Source organism: Arachis ipaensis, chromosome B03, assembly GCF_000816755.2.
Source record: "Arachis ipaensis cultivar K30076 chromosome B03, Araip1.1, whole genome shotgun sequence".
Classification (NCBI taxonomy): domain Eukaryota; kingdom Viridiplantae; phylum Streptophyta; class Magnoliopsida; order Fabales; family Fabaceae; genus Arachis; species Arachis ipaensis.
The window spans coordinates 125,580,081-125,598,540 of record NC_029787.2 but is presented as its reverse complement, the minus strand read 5'-3'; the positions used below and the strand labels follow the sequence as shown (position 1 = coordinate 125,598,540).

Here is an 18,460-nt window from a genome sequence, read left to right as displayed (position 1 = left end):
AGATAGAAAAAGAGGAGAAAGAAGAAGACAAATGCACAAATATTTAAAAAAAATTTTGAAATTTAAAAAGTTAGCCCAAATTAGCTGCATATATAATTGGTTACTTATATATATTTTTTGAACTCCGCTAGGAAGATAATGAAGAATCTTGACTATGTGTACAATGTGTTTTAAATTTGGTCCAATACAAAGAATAAAAAGAAACCAAAAATAATCATCCAACATTTGTTAACAGTATATAATTAAACTGAATCAAACAAAATAACCATCTAATTAAGAATTAAAATAAACATCTACATAACTAGTGAATCAAACATCAGCATCTAAATCAAAGTACAGCGGCAGCAACAATCCGGACACAAAGTCCTCGATTCTATTTATCAGCCTCTCTGCGAAATATCCTCCTTTCGGAATAGTCAATTCGAACACGAATGCACCGAAGATCGAGTAGATCCCGATCAGATCCGTCCTAAATCCCGATACCATCACTCCAACGAGAGTTGCTGCGTGGCTGTGGCAGCAACGGCACATCCAACGGGTGTTGGAGAGGCATGGGTGTGACTGCGGATGGATCCGTCTCCGCTACGAATGAACAGGTGCACGAAGACTGGCTTCGGTGATGTCGACAGTCTCCTCCAGCAACGATGGTGGCACGATCGGTATGAAGGGGATGGAATGACAAAGGTGAGGGTGCGGTGTCACGAGAAGGAAGGGATCTAGCAGTTATTATGAAATTAGAGTTATCATATTTAGTGTGAATAAATTCAACTACTAATCCTAATTTTTAAAATTTTAAAATCTGAATTTAAATAATTATTAAATAATTAATTAAAAATCTAATTTTTAATTTTTAAAATGCTTTTTTTTTTAAATTCATTATATACATTGTACACTGAATACATTAGTTTCCATACTTTCTCATATTTTTTTAACAAAGTCTGTTGGTTTAATTTATTAGACATAAATAATGACCTGAACTAACACTTAATTAGATCGGCAAAGTACATTAACTAGCTAAACACGTAACAGCTAGAAATCAAATAATTATTATTGTATGCCTGATGAATGATGACTGATGACCTGGTATCGTACGTGAGTGTATATATATAATATGTAAAGTCAAGCCTCTAATAAAAATGTTTGGCCTTACTTAACTCCTTTGGAAAAATGAAACATCTCATATTTAGCGTTGACCAAATAATTTATAGAGGTACAAAATTTTCGTGGGACTATATACAATAAAAATATTTGATTTATTTGACAAATATATATATATAAGAAGTGAGTAACTTGACCAGAGAAATGGTCTTCTATGGATTACTTTTATAATAATTTAAGTTTTTGTTTTTTTGTTTTTTATAAATAATTGTATAAGCTAAGTGAGATATAGGGCTGCCCACGCATCATATCAAATTGGATATAGTCTATAATTCTATCCAATCCGCATTATATTTATTGGATCAGATCGGATACGATATCCGTATTTTTTCAAGTTGGATCCGATCCAATCCGATCAGCATACTTGCGGATCGGATCTGATTGAATATCAGGTATATCCGTATAATTCAAAAAAATTGTTGTAAGGCCCTTTTTTGTTCTAGAAAATCTATTTTTTTACATGTTTAAGATTATTTACTCTTAAAATATTATCAATAAAAGTTATTTTAAATAATAAAAGAAAAATAATAACACAAGATATAAGTTTAATTATTTAAGTTAAAGTACAACATAAAAAATTAAAAATAAGATATCATAAAATTCATATCACATTAGGATTTACTTTCTTAAACTATGCTATTTATATGAGAGGTGCGGATATACGGATCGGATCCGCGAATATCACTGTCAAATCCGCAATCCGATCCTACCATAGTGCGGATCGGATTCGATTTGATCCGACGGCTCTGCGGATTGGATAATATCCGTAAAATTCGGATCAGATGCAGATAATTACTGCGGATATGTGGATATTATCCGATCTATGTGCAGCTCTATGAGATAGCTATGTATGATTAATTTTTATATTTAATCCTATAAATTATAGTAATTAACCTTGTCGTCCCGCAGCCAGGGGTGACAACGGGGCGGGTAGGGGCGGATTTTCGCTCTACCTGACCTCGTCCCGTCTTACAATAACTCGCATAAAACTCGCTCCGCTCCTATCTGCGGGTAGTAAATGGTTGAACCCTAACCCGCTCTCGCGGGTACCCGCCCCACCCCTATAATTATTAAAATCTAATAAATAAAATTAAATTTCAAAATTTATATAACCATCATCAAATACATAACATAAATTAAAATAAAATTTTAAATATGATACAATATTATCAATCATTTTGCTAATTATTTTACATATATTACACATATTATATATTAAAACTATATATTATATATATATACCGAGACAGGTAGGGGTGGTAGTACCTAAAACCCGACCCTGTCCCGCCCCGCTAAAAATCCGCCTCCGGTGCGAAACGGGTACCCGCCCCAAACAGGTAGGAGCGGGATGGGTACCCGCAAATTCGGGTAGTGTTGCCATCCCTACCCACAACTAGGTCTTCCATGATGTGTCACACTATGATTTGGCAAAATAATTAACGATTTTTAATTATCAACTTCACATAAACAAAGCTATATTTAAACTTATCCTAATATTATTGGCACTAAAACTACTTTGACTTCTTGTATTAGCTAGTGATTGCAATACTATATATATTTGGAACACTTGAAGCGTTTCCATTATTAATTATATATGTGCAAATTTTGTTGCAGGTTCTCATCATAAGTCACAACAATTCTGTCTCTTGATATAAGGAATGGCTGGTGTATGTTGTTGGAAAGCTTGAGGCAGAAATTGAGGTGAAGTCAAAAGCAGACAACTTCTGGAGTGCTATCAGGAATTTTGCAACCATATTCGATCCCTAAGGCCTCACCATCTCATTACAAAGGCATTCACATTATTCAGGGTGATGGCAAGGCTCCTGGCTCCTCCATGAAAGCAGGGACGGATGTATGTATACAAGTGTGTGGGTAATCGTCGCCATTACGATTTGAAATTTTTTTGAGTAGTATAAGATAATAATATTTATTTGTCCCCACTAAATTATTAAATTTGACCCCACAATAATTTTTTATTCAACTTTTGGTACTTCATAGTCAATTTAAAAATTTCATATTAGATGTCATTAGAATGATCAATTCTTAATTTAAATGGAATTTGTGTTTTTTTCTTAAAAATCAACTCGAAAGAGTATTATTTATCTTTTTTTATATTAGTTTTAATTTTTTTTTCTGTAACTACATTAATTAAAAGAACTTTTTCAACTATGAATCTCAATAAGAATTAACTTCTAATTGTACAAGAAGATTTTTAAATAAGTATTTACTTATATATATGTAAAAGAAATATTACACATCCAAGTCTTTTTATGAACTAAGTCTAACTAAGTTAAACAATAAAACTTAAAATAATATTAGTCATAACTGATTTTTGTTGTCTTAGACAAATTTGATTGGACTTGGTTAACAAAAAAATATGAATATGTAGCATTATCCTATATAAAAAGACAGAAGTTTGGCAAAAGTTTTGTTGTTGAATCGATCTTAAATTTTTTGAAAAATTAGCCGTCAGGGGTATATTTGATGCAAATCGAAAATTTTTGGGACAAAATTGAAATAAAATAAAACTTAAGAATATTTTTAAAACTTTTGTCAAAATTTAAGGACGAAAAATATATTTTACCCTATTTATACATGATTATTTTAGTGTTTTAATTTGTAAAATTAGATATTATAAAAACTAATCATGTTATATTTACATCGAAAATAACTACCTGTGTATATATATTGAAATAAAAAATACACATTAAAAATAAATTAAACAATACATATATTTATATACAAATACATAATGATTAATAAATAATTTGATAACTAATTTTTATATACACATAATATTTTTATTATATAAATTATTATATATATATATATATATGTGTGCCAATCATATAACTTAGCCAATATGCAAAATAAATAATATTGTGGTAGACAAAATTAATAATTTAATTTATTTTCAAAGTAAATATTTATGTATTCAAATTTTGAACATAATACTCTACATAATTAATATTTTAAAAAGTTTAAAAAATATTATTACAAAGTAATTTAAAAAAAATAAGTTAACAAAATATTTATGAAACTCTTTCATTCAATTAGTGATAGGTAAGGACATATAAAAAACATAAAACACATATCAAATAAAAAGAAACTGTTTTCTTTCTGCATCAAATTGATAAGACAAAAAAAAATATTTCTTTCTACATTAAATTGATTAAAAAAAAAAGACATAGTAGTATTTTCATACGTCAAAAATTGAGAATAAATTAAAAAGGCAGAGGAATGCTTGAAAATATAGATGAGATAAGTAAACTAAAGAGAAGAAAAGATATAAGTGGATGTTATATGTGAAAGTAGTAACCGCTGTAAAACTGAATGAAATTAACAACTGCAGTTGATGAAGGCAATAAAAGAAGACGAAGGCGAGAGTGTTGAAGAAAGGAGAATAACAGAATAGAAAGAAAAATACAAAAAAATAAAAACTAAACTACTGAAAGGATAACGTACTCAAAACAAAAGGATATAAATTAAAATTAATATAAAATTAAACAAAATATGAACATGATAAAGAATGTAATGTTTTCTTTTTCTTTTTTTTTTTTTAAATTCGTTTCGATATATATACATATACATAACAACGAATATTTTGCTAATTAAGCTCTTATAATCAGTTAAAAAATAATTATTTTTGTTTACATGATAATATATAATTATACCGCTTGTATAAAAACTTTTTACATCCTGACCACAAAGAATTTAAGTTCATTTTCTTACATTATTAGTATTATTATTAGGTTTAATTACTCTGTTGGTCTTTATAGTTTTGCAAAATTTTCAATTAGGTCCCTATACTTTTTTTTCTTTTAATTGGGTCCCTGCACCTATTTTTTTTTCAATTAGGTCCCTATTGACAGTAAACGTTACAAAAAACGTTAAGAATGAGTGATTTGACCATTATAACCCTTGCTTACCCCTTACAAATGAACGAGACTCAGTAGGGTTCTGAGTTGTAACTCTCTTCTCTTCGCCTCTTCCTTAAACTTCTCCTCCTCCGTTTTCGTCCCTTACCCTTACTATGTCAATACTCATGGATCAGAGTCAGTTATCTTCAGGAGTTTGTAGTTCCAAAACCCTCGTCAAGAAGAGACATCTTTGTTTTTGTGGTGAGGCAGTTGCTGTGATGTCTTCTTCGACAGTAGCAAGCCATGGAAGAAGGTGTGTTGGTTGTGAGAGAATGCCAAAATGCAAGTTCTTCAAGTGGATTGATGATGAAGAAGATGAGAAGAGTGGATGGTTGAAGCAAAAGGAAATGAGGGTTCGTTGCTTTTGTGGAGACACTCTGATTCTTCGTAGTTCAAGTACATCAAAAAATCTAAACAGAAGATTCATTTCTTGCCCTAATAGGAGATGCAAGTTTTTTGAGTGGGTTGATGGGAAAGAAAAAAAAGTTATTTAGAGAAGATGGAGTAAACAGTTCACAGCAAGTACTTGGAAGGGTTAGAGAATTGGAGGCACAAGAAAGGAAGATAGACAGATTAAGTGTGGATCTAGAGAGATTAATTGCAGAGGTTGGAGAAATAGATGCCTGTGTAAAAAGGTTATGTGCTGAGCTGAGATCAGTGGAAGAGCAATTTGCTAAACTGGAAGATAGTATAAAAAAGTAATACAAGATGCTAATTATGCTGGTTTTGATATTAGGTGTTTTGATTGTTGCAGTGTTATATGTAAAGATATAGAAAGCATGGCTGTTATGATAATCTAATAGTCTATATAAGACAATAGTGTATTGTTTATGTTGAGTACAATAAAGTCATATGAAATGTTGTTTAATTTCTCTAAATGAAAGTTGTTCCTTTGTTATTTAATATGCATACAAGTATGAGACTGAGAAAAAAGTAGGTAAAACAAAAGATGCATTGAATTATAATAGATACCATTGTTTTTTACATTATATAATGGAGGACATCTAGATAGCCACAAAATAAATGTGACACCCACTCATAACAGTTTTTCACCCATATAACAAAAGTAGTCCACAACACATAATAACAGTGGTTCAAACTATAAAGAAAGCAAAGTCACATGTGAACACAAATCCTACATAACACTAGATATAAAAAAGAAACCCTAAACTCTCTTCGACCTCAATCAAGTGTGAGGTCAACATGTTCAGGCGGCTGATTTGTTGCCTTCCTAACTCCAATTTTGAGTCTTCCACTTCTTCTCGCACCAAAGATTTTGGTCTTGGGCAAAGGTTAAGATGCTGGTGCAGTGAGCAGTGATGCTGGTGTAGGCAAGGTGGTGGGCAGTGATGCTGGTGTGGATAAGGTGGCCGGCTGTGATGGTGGTGCAGGGGTTTGTGGAGGCTGTGATGGTGGTGCAGGGATTTGTGGAGGCTGTGATAGTGGTGCAGGGGTGTTTGAAGGCCTTGATGTTGGTGCAGTCATGGGTGCAGCCCTCCCTCTACCCCTTCCTCTGCCCATCCCTACTGCTGCTCTTCCTCTGCCTCTCCCTCTAACCATCTTGGATCTAGCAGTAGGAGTAGCTGCAGATCCATTTGCTTCAACAGCAGCACCAGGTTTATTAGCAGCAGCATCAACTCCTCCAGTTCCAGTTGCAGCATCAGATCCTTGTGTGCCTTCAGGAGCTACAAAATGAAATAGTAGTTAATAATAGTTCCTCAACATATGAACAAAATAAGTTAGCAACCAATACCTGTCACTATAGGGTTTGGACAAAGTCTCCTATTGTGTCCGTATTGGCCACAATTACTGCAGGTAACAGAAATTCCAGTTCTTCTATATTTTGTTTGTGTTCTGTTTTCATCGGGTTCCCTTATCCTAACCATCCTTGGCCTTCCTGATTTAACTCTGAAAATTGGAGGGATGATGGTATCACATTGTATCTTTGGCCACATATTTTTTCTATTGATTGGTGATATTGACTGCCCATATGTAGCAAGATATGCTGCCTTGCTGTAATAGTTACTACAATAATCTTTCGGGTTGTCACCCTTCTCAAAGATAGCACAGCAAGCATGTGGACAGGGCATACCACACAAACCCCAGAACCTACAACTACACCTTCCAGCCATCAAATTGACCACAAACCTTTCCATGATCATCATGTTCTTATGGTGCACTTCAAACTTCAGGTCTCCTGCCCATTTAGCTTGCCACTCCATAGCTCTAACCACAATGATATCTAGCCGTTTCTTAGGTTTTGGCAAAGCAGAGCCCTCATACCTCTCTGCCTTCTTCTTTTTCTCTGCAAACCTTGTCATCAAGTAGCACCTAATCCATTCAAACATAGTCAGAATTGGCTTATCTCTTGCCTCTAGGATTCTTCCATTGAATACCTCCGAGATGTTGTTCATCAGCATGTCACTCTTGGCCAGAAATGTGAAGTGACTCTTGGTCCACAATTTTGGATCCAAAGCAAACAACTTGTCATAACAGTCTCTGTTGATCTCCTTTAGTTGATTCATCCTTCTTTCCCATTCTTCCACATAGGTAGCTTTGACAATAGATAGAATGAGGTCCCTTAGTACAGTTTCACCCCCCATATACTTTTTTACAGTTGGCATATAAATGCCTCAAACAAAGCCTATGCTCCAGTGTTGGCAATGCCTCTTGAAAGACTTGCATCAGTCCCTGATTTATTGTTTCAGTGCAGAAGACAATATACCCATGTAACAGATTAATATAGCATCTAAACATAGCAAATTAATGTTCACTAACATATCAAATTTTGAAGCAGCTTAATATTCACAAACCTAGTAGATTCATGTTCACAAGCTTAGCCATTGCATATATGATCATATACATTTCAGATTTATATCCACAAACTTATCAATTGCATATATTATCATATACATATCAGATTAATATTCACAAGCCTCCAGTTGCATATATCATCATATACATAGCAGAGTTATAATCAAATTAGTGGGAAAAAAATTTAGTGATACCTTTTGTTGGTCACTCATGAAAACCCACTTTCTTGATTGTCCAATGTCATTTAACAGCATCTCCAAGAACCACCCCCAGCAGTCCTTAGTCTCTACCTCTACTACAACTACGACAATCGAAAAGTAATTGTTATTTGGATCTCTGCCAACAGCAACTAGCAGCTGCTGTCTATGGTCGCCCTTCAAGTGACAACCATCCATGCCAATAATAGGTCTACAACCCGCCAAGAAGCCTTTCTTGACTGCATCAAGGCACATGTACATTCTCATAAACCAGGGCTGGTGTGTAAGAGAAGGCCTATCAACCAATATACTCAGTCTAGATCCTGGATTTGCCCTAAGTATCTCTGCACAGTAATCCCTTAGCTTAGCATACTGTTGGATTGCCCGCCCATGTACCTCTTCTCTTGCCTTCCTCCTTACCCAGTAAGCCTTACCAACACTGATATTGGCCATGTATTTGTCTTGGATAGTCTAAATAACTGTCGCAAGCTTCATCTCCTCCCCTCTACTGATGTTGTTGGCAATCTTCTTTGAGATCCAACTACTTGATGCAAGTCTTCCGCTATAGTTCCTTCCACATGTATGTTTTCCATTCAAAGTCTTGATCCTGAAACAGTCAGAACCCCCGACCTTACTCACAAAACAAATCCACTTGCACTTTCTCTTTCTTCCTTTGCAAACAACTCTACACCTCACCCTATCATTTTTTCGAAACATAATGTACCTACCATTCAATAGGGCATGCTCCTTAACAGCCTCTTTGAATTGACTAAGTGATTTAAATTTTAGCCCTACCTAAAATTCATACTCTCTGTTCATCTCTGCCTCATTGTATTTAGGGAACCTCCTCTTTTTTATCATATCATCAGAGTCTCCCTCATAACTGTCTATGTCATCAGTCTCATATCTATCAGATATGCCCCAACTTGATCATCACCCTCCCTTAAACCTTCATCACCTTCAGCTGTTCCAGCTGCTGCAGTTCTCTCATCATTTAGTGGGCCAGTAAATCCACCAAATGTATTTGATTGTGGATCATTATCATCAACCTCAAACTCAAAGTGATCATCATGGTCACCATCATCAGCACTATCATCAAATACCTCTTCTTCAGTAGAAGGTTCTGACTCAGCATCCACTTCAACCTCTAGCAACCCAAAAACACTATCTTCACATTCCTCTGGCACATAATCAGCATCACTTGAAGTGATTTCAATCCCGTTACTTTCTCTGGCTCCATCGACAACATATACCTCACAATGTTTGCATGAACTTGACACCAGTGACCTAGCCATTCTCATTGCATCCCCATCGGACTTCATCTCTTTAAGACCTGACTTCAAATCCATCCCAGGTTCCTTGTACCATACCCTGGCGAAACCCTTATACCCTAGTTACTTTAGCTGATTGACAATCTCTTGCAATGACCATTCATCAACATCAAAATGTAAATCCTCCACAACCATTCCTCCTAAATACTCTAATCGTTTTCCACTGTCAACAAATTTGCCACCATGGTGGATTTCGATAGTGAAATCCGAATCACCCATAACTGCATACCAAAAAAAAAATAATGCCATAAATCCCTCTTGAAACATTTTCAGAAACAAAAGGAAGCTCTACTAAACAATATGACAAATTTTTCCAGGAGAAAAAAAGAAAAATCCTTCAACGACTGAAAGGTTGAGCATTGTCTTACTTAGAGGCAGCACCAACGCCTACGACGACGGCAGTGATACCGGAGACGCGAAACCCTCCAGCAATATTCCGGTGGAGTTGAAAGACTGCAGCTGAGCGAGTTGGCAACCAACGAATGTGAATGGGTTTTTTCTCTAAGTTTGGGAGAAGAGAACGAACAGTTTCTTAAGTGTGGGAAGGTAAAATTGTATTTCAGAAAATATGAGTACAACGCGAGTTAGGAATTTCACATAAAGTTACAGAATCTTTAATTTAGGAATGGAATATTTCGTTAAATCTAATTGTTTGGTCACGGTAGGGACCTAATTGAAAAAAAAATAGGTGCAGGGACTCAATTAAAAGGAAAAAAAGTATAGGGACCTAATTGAACATTTCGCGAAACTATAGGGACCAACAGAGTAATTAAACCTTTCTGAAATACAATTTTACCCTCCCACACTTAAGAAAATGTTCGTTCTCTTCTCCCAAACTTAGAGAAAAAACCCATTCACATTCGTTGGTTGCCAACTCGCTCAGCTGCAGTCTTTTAACTCCACCAGAATATTGCTGGAGGGTTTCGCGTCTCCGGTATCACTGCCGTCGTCGTAGGCGTTGGTGCTGCCTCTAAGTAAGACAACGCTCAACCTTTCAGTCGTTGAAGGGTTTTTCTTTTTTTCTCCTGGAAAAATTTGTCATATTGTTTAGTAGAGCTTCCTTTTGTTTCTGAAAATGTTTCAAGAGGGATTTATGGCATTATATTTTTTTTGGTATGCAGTTATGGGTGATTCGGATTTCACTATCGAAATCCACCATGGTGGCAAATTTGTTGACAGTGAAAAACGATTAGAGTATTTAGGAGGAATGGTTGTGGAGGATTTACATTTTGAGGTTGATGAATGGTCATTGCAAGAGATTGTCAGTCAGCTAAAGCAACTAGGGTATAAGGGTTTCGCCAGGGTATGGTACAAGGAACCTGGGATGGATTTGAAGTCAGGTCTTAAAGAGATGAAGTCCGATGGGGATGCAATGAGAATGGCTAGGTCACTGGTGTCAAGTTCATGCAAACATTGTGAGGTATATATTGTCGATGGAGCCAGAGAAAGTAACGGTATTGAAATCACTTCAAGTGATGCTGATTATGTGCCAGAAGAAGGTGAAGATAGTGTTTCTGGGTTGCTAGAGGTTGAAGTGGATGCTGAGTCAGAGCCTTCTACTGAAGAAGAGGTATTTGATGATAGTGCTGATGATGGTGACCATGAGGATCACTTTGGGTTTGAGGTGGAGGATAATGATTCCCAATCAAATGCATTTGGAGGATTTACTGGCCCACTAAATGATGAGGAAACTGCAGCAGCTGGAACAGCTGAAGGTGATGAAGGTTTAAGGGAGGGTGATGAGCAAGTTGGGGGCATATCTGATGGATATGAGACTGATGACATAGACAGTTATGAGGAGAACTCTGATGATATAAAAAAGAGGAGGTTCCCTAAATACAATGAGGCAGAGATGAACAGAGAGTATGAATTTCAGGTGGGGCTGGAATTTAAATCACTTAGTCAATTCAAAGAGGCTATTAAGGAGCATGCCCTATTGAATGGTAGGGACATTAGGTTTCAAAAAAATGATAGGGTGAGGTGTAGAGTTATTTGCAAAGGAAGAAATGGAAAGTGCAAGTGGATTTGTTTTGCGAGTAAGGTCGGGGATTCTGATTGTTTCAGGATCAAGACTTTGAATGGAAAGCATACATATGGAAGGAACTATAGCGGAAGACTTGCATCAAGTAGTTGGATCTCAAAGAAGATTGCCAACAACATCAGTAGAGGGGAGGAGATGAAGCTTGCGACAGTTATTCAGACTATCCAAGACAAATACATGGCCAATATCAGTGTTGGTAAGGCTTACTGGGTAAGGAGGAAGGCAAGAGAAGAGGTACATGGGGGCCAATCCAACAATATGCTAAGCTAAGGGATTACTGTGCAGAGATACTTATGGAAAATCCAGGATCTAGTCTAAGCATATTGGTTGATAGGCCTTCTCTTACGCACCAGCCCCGATTTATGAGAATGTACATGTGCCTTGATGCAGTTAAGAAAGGCTTATTGGCGGGTTGTAGACCTATTATTGGCGTGGATGGTTGTCACTTGAAGGGCGACCATGGACAGCAGCTGCTAGTTGCTGTTGGTAGAGATCCAAATGACAATTACTTTCCGATTGCCGTAGCTGCAGTAGAGGCAGAGACTAAGGACAGTTGGGGGTGGTTCTTGGAGATGCTGTTAAATGACATTGGACAATCAAGAAAGTGGGTTTTCATGAGTGACCAACAAAATGTATCACTAAATTTTTTTCCACTAATTTGATTTGAATATAACTCTGCTATGTATATGATGATATATGCAACTGATATGTTTGTGAATATAAGTCTGCTATGTATATGATGATATATGCAACTGGAGGCTTGTGAATATTAATCTGATATGTATATGATAATAGATGCAATTGATAAGTTTGTGGATATAAATTTGAAATGTATATGATCATATATGCAATGGCTAAGCTTGTGAACATGAATCTGCTAGATTTGTGAATATTAAGTTGCTTCAGAATTTGATATGTTAGTGAACATTAATTTGCTATGTTTAGATGCTATATTAATCTGTTACATGGGTATATTGTCTTCTGCACTGAAATAATAAATCAGGGACTGATGCAAGTCTTTCAAGAGGCATTGCCAACACTGGAGCATAGGCTTTGTTTGAGGCATTTATATGCCAACTGTAAAAAAGCATATGGGGGTAGAACTGTACTAAGGGACCTCATTCTATCTATTGCCAAAGCTACCTATGTGGAAGAATGGAAAAGAAGGATGAATCAACTAAAGAAGATCAACAGAGACTGTTATGACAAGTTGTTTGCTTTGGATCCAAAATTGTGGACCAAGAGTCACTTCACATTTCTGGCCAAGAGTGACATGCTGATGAACAACATCTCGGAGGCATTCAATGGAAAAATCCTAGAGGCAAGAGACAAGCCAATTCTGACTATGTTTGAATGGATTAGGTGCTACTTGATGACAAGGTTTGTAGAGAAAAAGAAGAAGGCAGAGAAGTATGAGGGCTCTGTTTTGCCAAAATCCAAGAAACGACTAGATATCATTGCGGTTAGAGCTATGGAGTGACAAGCTAAATGGGCAGGAGACCTGAAGTTTGAAGTGCACCATATGAACAGGATGATCATGGAAAGGTTTGTGGTCGATTTGATGGCTGGAAGGTGTAGTTGTAGGTTCTGGGTTTTGTGTGGTATGCCCTGTCCACATGCTTGCTGTGCTATCTTTGAGAAGGGTGACAACCCGGAAGATTATTGTAGTAACTATTACAGCAAGGCAGCATACCTTGCTACATATGGGCAGTCAATATCACCAATCAATGGAGAAAATATGTGACCAAAGATACAATGTGATACCATCATCCCTCCAATTTTTAGATTTAAACCAGGAAGGCCAAGGATGGTTAGGATAAGGGAACCCGATGAAAACATAACACAAACAAAATATAGAAGAATTGGAACTTCTGTTACCTGCAGTAATTGTGGCCAATACGGACATAATAGGAGACTTTGTCCAAACCCTATAGTGACAGGTATTGGTTGCTAACTTATTTTGTTCATATGTTGAGGAACTATTATTAACTGCTATTTCATTTTGTAGCTCCTGAAGGCACACAAGGATCTGATGCTGCAACTAGAACTGGAGGAGTTGATGCTGCTGCTAATGAACCTGGTGCTGCTGTTGAAGTAAATGGATCTGCAGCTGCTCCTACTGCTAGATCCAGGATGGTTAGAGGGAGAGGCAGAGGAAGAGCAGCAGTAGGGATGGGCAGAGGAAAGGGTAAAGGGAGGGCTGCACCCATGACTGCACCAGCATCAAGGCCTTCAAACACCCCTACACCACCATCACATTTATTTTGTGGCTATCTAGGTGTCCTCCATTATATAATGTAAAAAATAATGGTATCTATTATAATTCAATGCATCTTTTGTTTTACCTACTTTTTTCTCAGTCTCATACTTGTATGCATATTAAATAACAAAGGAACAACTTTCATTTAGAGAAATTAAACAACATTTCATATGACTTTATTGCACTCAACATAAATAGTACACTATTGTCTTATATAGACTATTACATTATCATAACAGCCATGCTTTCTACATCTTTACATATAACACTGCAACAATCAAAACACCTAATATCAAAACCAGCATAATTAGCATATTGTATTACTTTTTCATACTATCTTCCACTTTAGCAAATTGCTCTTCCACTTATCTCAACTCAGCACATAACCTTTCTACACAGGCATCTATTTCTCCAACCTCTGCAATTAATCTTTCTAGATCTACACTTAATCTGTCTATCTTCCTTTCTTATGCCTCCAATTCTCTAACCCTTCCAAGTACTTGCTGTGAACTGTTTACTCCATCTTCTCCAGATAACTTTTTTTCTTTCCCATCAACCCACTCAAAAAACTTGCATCTCCTATTAGGGCAAGAAATGAATCTTCTGTTTAGATTTTTTGATGTACTTGAACTACGAAGAATCAGAGTGTCTCCACAAAAGCAACGAACCCTCCTTTCCTTTTGCTTCAACCATCCACTCTTCTCATCTTCTTCATCATCAATCCACTCGAAGAACTTGCATTTTGGCATTCTCCCACAACCAACATACCTTCTTCCATGGCTTGCTACTGCCCAAGAAGACATCGCAGCAACTGCCTCACCACAAAAACAAAGATGTCTCTTCTTGACGAGGGTTCTGAAACTACAAACTCCTGAAGATAACTGACTCTGATCCATGAGTATTGACATAGTAAGGGTAAGGGATGAAAACGGAGGAGGAGAAGTTTAAGGAAGAGGCAAAGAGAAGAGAGTTACAACTCAGAATCCTACTGAGTTTCGTTCATTTGTAAGGGGTAAGCAAGGGTTATAATGGTCAAATCACTCATTCTTAACGTTTTTGTAACGTTTACCGTCAATAGGGACCTAATTGAAAAAAATAGGTACAGAGACCCAATTAAAAGGAAAAAAAAGTATAGGGACCTAATTGAAAATTTTGCGAAACTATAGAAACCAACAGAGTAATTAAACCTTTCAGAAAATATGAGTGCAACGCGAGTTAGGGATTTCACATAAAGTTACAGAATCTTTAATTTAGGAACGGAATATTTTGTTAAATCTAACTGTTTGGTCACGGTAGGGACCTAATTGAAAAAAAAATAGGTGCAGGGACCCAATTAAAAGGAAAAAAAGTATAGGGACCTAATTGAAAATTTTGCAAAACTATAGGGACCAACAGAGTAATTAAACCTTATTATTATTGTTGTTGTTACATGTCAATGAAATATAGGAGGCTCAAGAGCATTGGAACCATATATATATAGACACTACCTTTTCTAGACAAGTATTAATCAAAATAAGCAATAAATTAGAATGAATGAGTATCCATAAGCATGTAATAGTTAAGACTAAGACATTATGTTATTTGTATTTTTCATCAATAATTTTCTTCTTTTTTTTTTTTGTCCCTCTCTCTCTCTCGAGGCCATGAACTTGTGAACACACAAACAGAAAGGATTGAAGATGTTGATGATGAAAAGAGGACATTGATTTATAGTGTGATTGATGGTGACCTTCTTAAGTACCTGAAAAGTTACAAGGGATATATTAGTGTAACACCAAAGGGGATGATAATGGAAGCATTGTGAAATGGGTGTGTGATTATGAAACGGTTAGCCAAGAGGTTCCTGAACCTATTTTTATCAAAGAATTTGCAACCAAGATCTTCCCAGAGGTTGATGACTATCTTCTAGAAGCATAAATTGTTAATGGGTTTTATGCAACAATAATGTGATGTGTTCATGTAAGAATAATGTTGCATTTACATATATCATATATGCGTGTGAAATACTGCGTTGATTTACATTTCATTCATCTAATAGAATTGTCAAGAATAATTATGCAGATGAACGGAATGAAATGTAATACGAGACAATATCTAATACAATATCTATTCGGTGAAAACTCAGGTGCAGTCAACTTAATGTGAAGTTGATAGTTGAGAGATGTTAAATGAAAATTTAATCAAATCAATTAAATCATCTAACGCTCTCAGTTATCAACTTCACCTGAAGTCGGCTGCACCTAAATTTCTATCTATCCATCTATTTACATAACCATGTTTCTACCTATCTATTCACATAACCATGAGATGGTTCTGTCCCTTTTTTTTTTTTTTCAATTTTGTTAGATAATTAACTAATAATGCACTGAACTATAATCAACTAATAAAAAAAATCCATTAAAAAAGATAGGGACTAATTTAAATTTTTTTTAATTGTGAATAATAAATTTGTCTTTTGAATATATAGTTAGAGGGTGAATGCTATGGTGCCTAAGTCATGTTGCCTAACTTACTAAAAAAGGCAAAGAAATAATATTTAATAAATTTTAAATATTTTATTTTTATTTTATATATTTTATTTTTTACTTATAAAAGCAAGTTAGGCAATTTAAGCACAACAATAAAAGACACCATGAAATCCACCTAGTTAGAGATCAAAAATAATATTTATTTGTAATTTTGTATCTATCACTTATAAATATATGATAGATTATAGACTAGGATTATGCCAATAAATTATAAATCTAATTTAAGAATGAAGTCTAACCTTACTCAATCTAAAATAAAAGCATTAGGAATTTTGTAACCATATTCCCAAGGGTAAATGCATTGAGATTCTTCAGGGTGATGGTACGATGGTTCAAGGAGTGACAATAGATAGGATAGGGTATAATTTGAAGTTAACTCTAACCTTATTTGTGGGTTGAGATTTGTATATAAACTCAATCCTACTCTATTTTGAGTTGAGAATATTCCAACCCTAATTCTACCGTACTTAACTCGCGGGCATTTAACCTTACCCGCGGATTATAAAAAAAATACAACATTATTATATAACTTGATGATAATTTAAAATAGAATTGACTTTTATATAAAAAAAAAAGTATTAAATTATCAATTAATGATTTTCTTTTAATAACTAAGGATCTTTTGTATTTAATGAGAGGTCTTTAGTTCAATATCCACTTGAAACATATTTTTATATAAGTATATAATATTTACATATATAGGGTGCAGATTGATCGGATAAAGTTGAAGTTCAACCTGCATCCTATGATTGGATACTGACGGGTAGGGTGCACAGATGGTTGGCTCATTTTACAAAATAATTTTAGGAGGCGAAGGTCCTTTTTTTCAATTAGTTATTTGATATGATTATTTAAGCAGTGGATATAAAAAATAATTAAATTATTGATGTGATACTACATAATTATCTACAATGAGTGACAGAAGACTGAAGGTGTTGATGATGCCAAGAGGACAATAATTTATAGCGTGATTGATGGGGATCTTCTTATATTATGTACTATAAGTATAAGCGTTACAACATATTACAAGTGAAATACATTGTCTGACTCACATCTCATTCATCCACTGTAATCTATAAATTTAATTCAATGAATGAAATGTAAGTTTGATCAAGAACATTATGTGGCAACTGGCAACTTATACACCTTACCGAAATACAAGACATATCCACAATTTTAATATATATTATGATTATGACTAAAAATAATAAGCTAAAATTGTCTATGAAACCACTCTACTTCTATGCTGTCAACTGCTTCCAAAACAGATAACATTAAATTGCTTCATCCATGGTGTTGCTTATTTCAAATAATTGTCAAATGAAAAGAACAATAAAATTCAGAAGCCATATCTATTTGCTGTTTTTCTGTACATTAGGCCTCACAACAGCACATCACCTATGAGATGTTGGGGGCATGGGGTATGCCACAGCACCCATGTTCATCGGAGCCCCGGGAACTGGAGCTCGGACACCATAAGCCATGTGTGCATTCACTGGCGTGCCAACTGCAGACACAAGGGGTCCTCCTCCTATCGGTTGTCCAATGGTCGGAGCACCAAACAGTCCTACAGTTGGAGGACCGGTTGGGGTTGGAGGGCCTTGTTTTGGTGACTTTCCCGTGGAATTTCCAGCTGAACCATTCGTTTGACCGGTGATTGGTCCTTGAGGTGCCGACACGTCTCCATTGTTCACACTGGTGATATCGTGTATGCTTGATCGCCTTCGATCTTTGTTCATCGAGTTCAAACGAATGAAATATTTTTGGGCGTGGCTTGCTACTTGTGTAGGAGTTCTTGTCACCACAAAATTCCTCGATATACTTCGCCAGTCACCCTTTCCATACTTCTCCAATCCAAGAAGAAATAACCTGTTCAACCAAAATTGAAGATGTTCAAAGAATAAAGATTAGACAAGCGAATGTTAGCATCTGGAAGAAAGCATATGACCATACCCAAAATACTAAATGAAAATCAGCAACCAAAACATGAATAAGAGGAATGATAGGATACTACTCTTGAGATCAATTGCAGCTTGAATAGAACCGGAACAATCCATCACAATTTTGAAGAATATGAGAACCCAATGACATTATAGAAGTGAGAAAATGAATTTCTCTGAAGGAGGGGATGCAGCCTCATTAGCAATTTAGTAAGCAGAAGAATGACAACACAACCAACTTAGCTATTAGATTTTGGATTTAGTCTGATGA

The 18,460-nt window shown here is 35.5% G+C and overlaps 4 protein-coding genes across 7 annotated transcripts in view; 2 read left to right on the top strand and 2 right to left on the bottom strand.

The window, feature by feature from the left end:
* On the bottom strand, positions 6,254-8,119 carry LOC110270394. Its single transcript, XM_021119663.1, has 3 exons — positions 8,087-8,119; positions 6,832-7,769; positions 6,254-6,763 (listed from the first exon to the last, which is right to left on the bottom strand). The coding sequence occupies exons 2-3, from the start codon at positions 7,700-7,702 to the stop codon at positions 6,372-6,374; spliced, it is 1,263 nt and encodes a 420-aa protein (XP_020975322.1). The 5' UTR covers positions 7,703-7,769; positions 8,087-8,119; the 3' UTR covers positions 6,254-6,371.
* LOC107633832 lies at positions 10,544-11,731 on the top strand. The gene has a single exon (XM_016337429.1). The coding sequence runs from the start codon at positions 10,544-10,546 to the stop codon at positions 11,729-11,731; it is 1,188 nt and encodes a 395-aa protein (XP_016192915.1).
* Positions 12,420-15,090, top strand: LOC110270395. Its single transcript, XM_021119664.1, has 2 exons — positions 12,420-13,401; positions 13,470-15,090. The coding sequence occupies exons 1-2, from the start codon at positions 13,269-13,271 to the stop codon at positions 13,760-13,762; spliced, it is 426 nt and encodes a 141-aa protein (XP_020975323.1). The 5' UTR covers positions 12,420-13,268; the 3' UTR covers positions 13,763-15,090.
* The window catches only part of LOC107631454 (transcription factor SRM1), a 5,232-nt gene continuing 3,997 nt past the window's right edge, over positions 17,226-18,460 (bottom strand). For all 4 annotated transcript variants that reach the window (XM_016334902.2, XM_021119662.1, XM_016334903.2 and 1 more), the window contains one exon: positions 17,226-18,118. In XM_016334902.2, the coding sequence (XP_016190388.1) occupies positions 17,644-18,118 (475 nt within the window). In that variant the 3' untranslated portion in view covers positions 17,226-17,643. The remainder of the gene's footprint in view (positions 18,119-18,460) is intronic.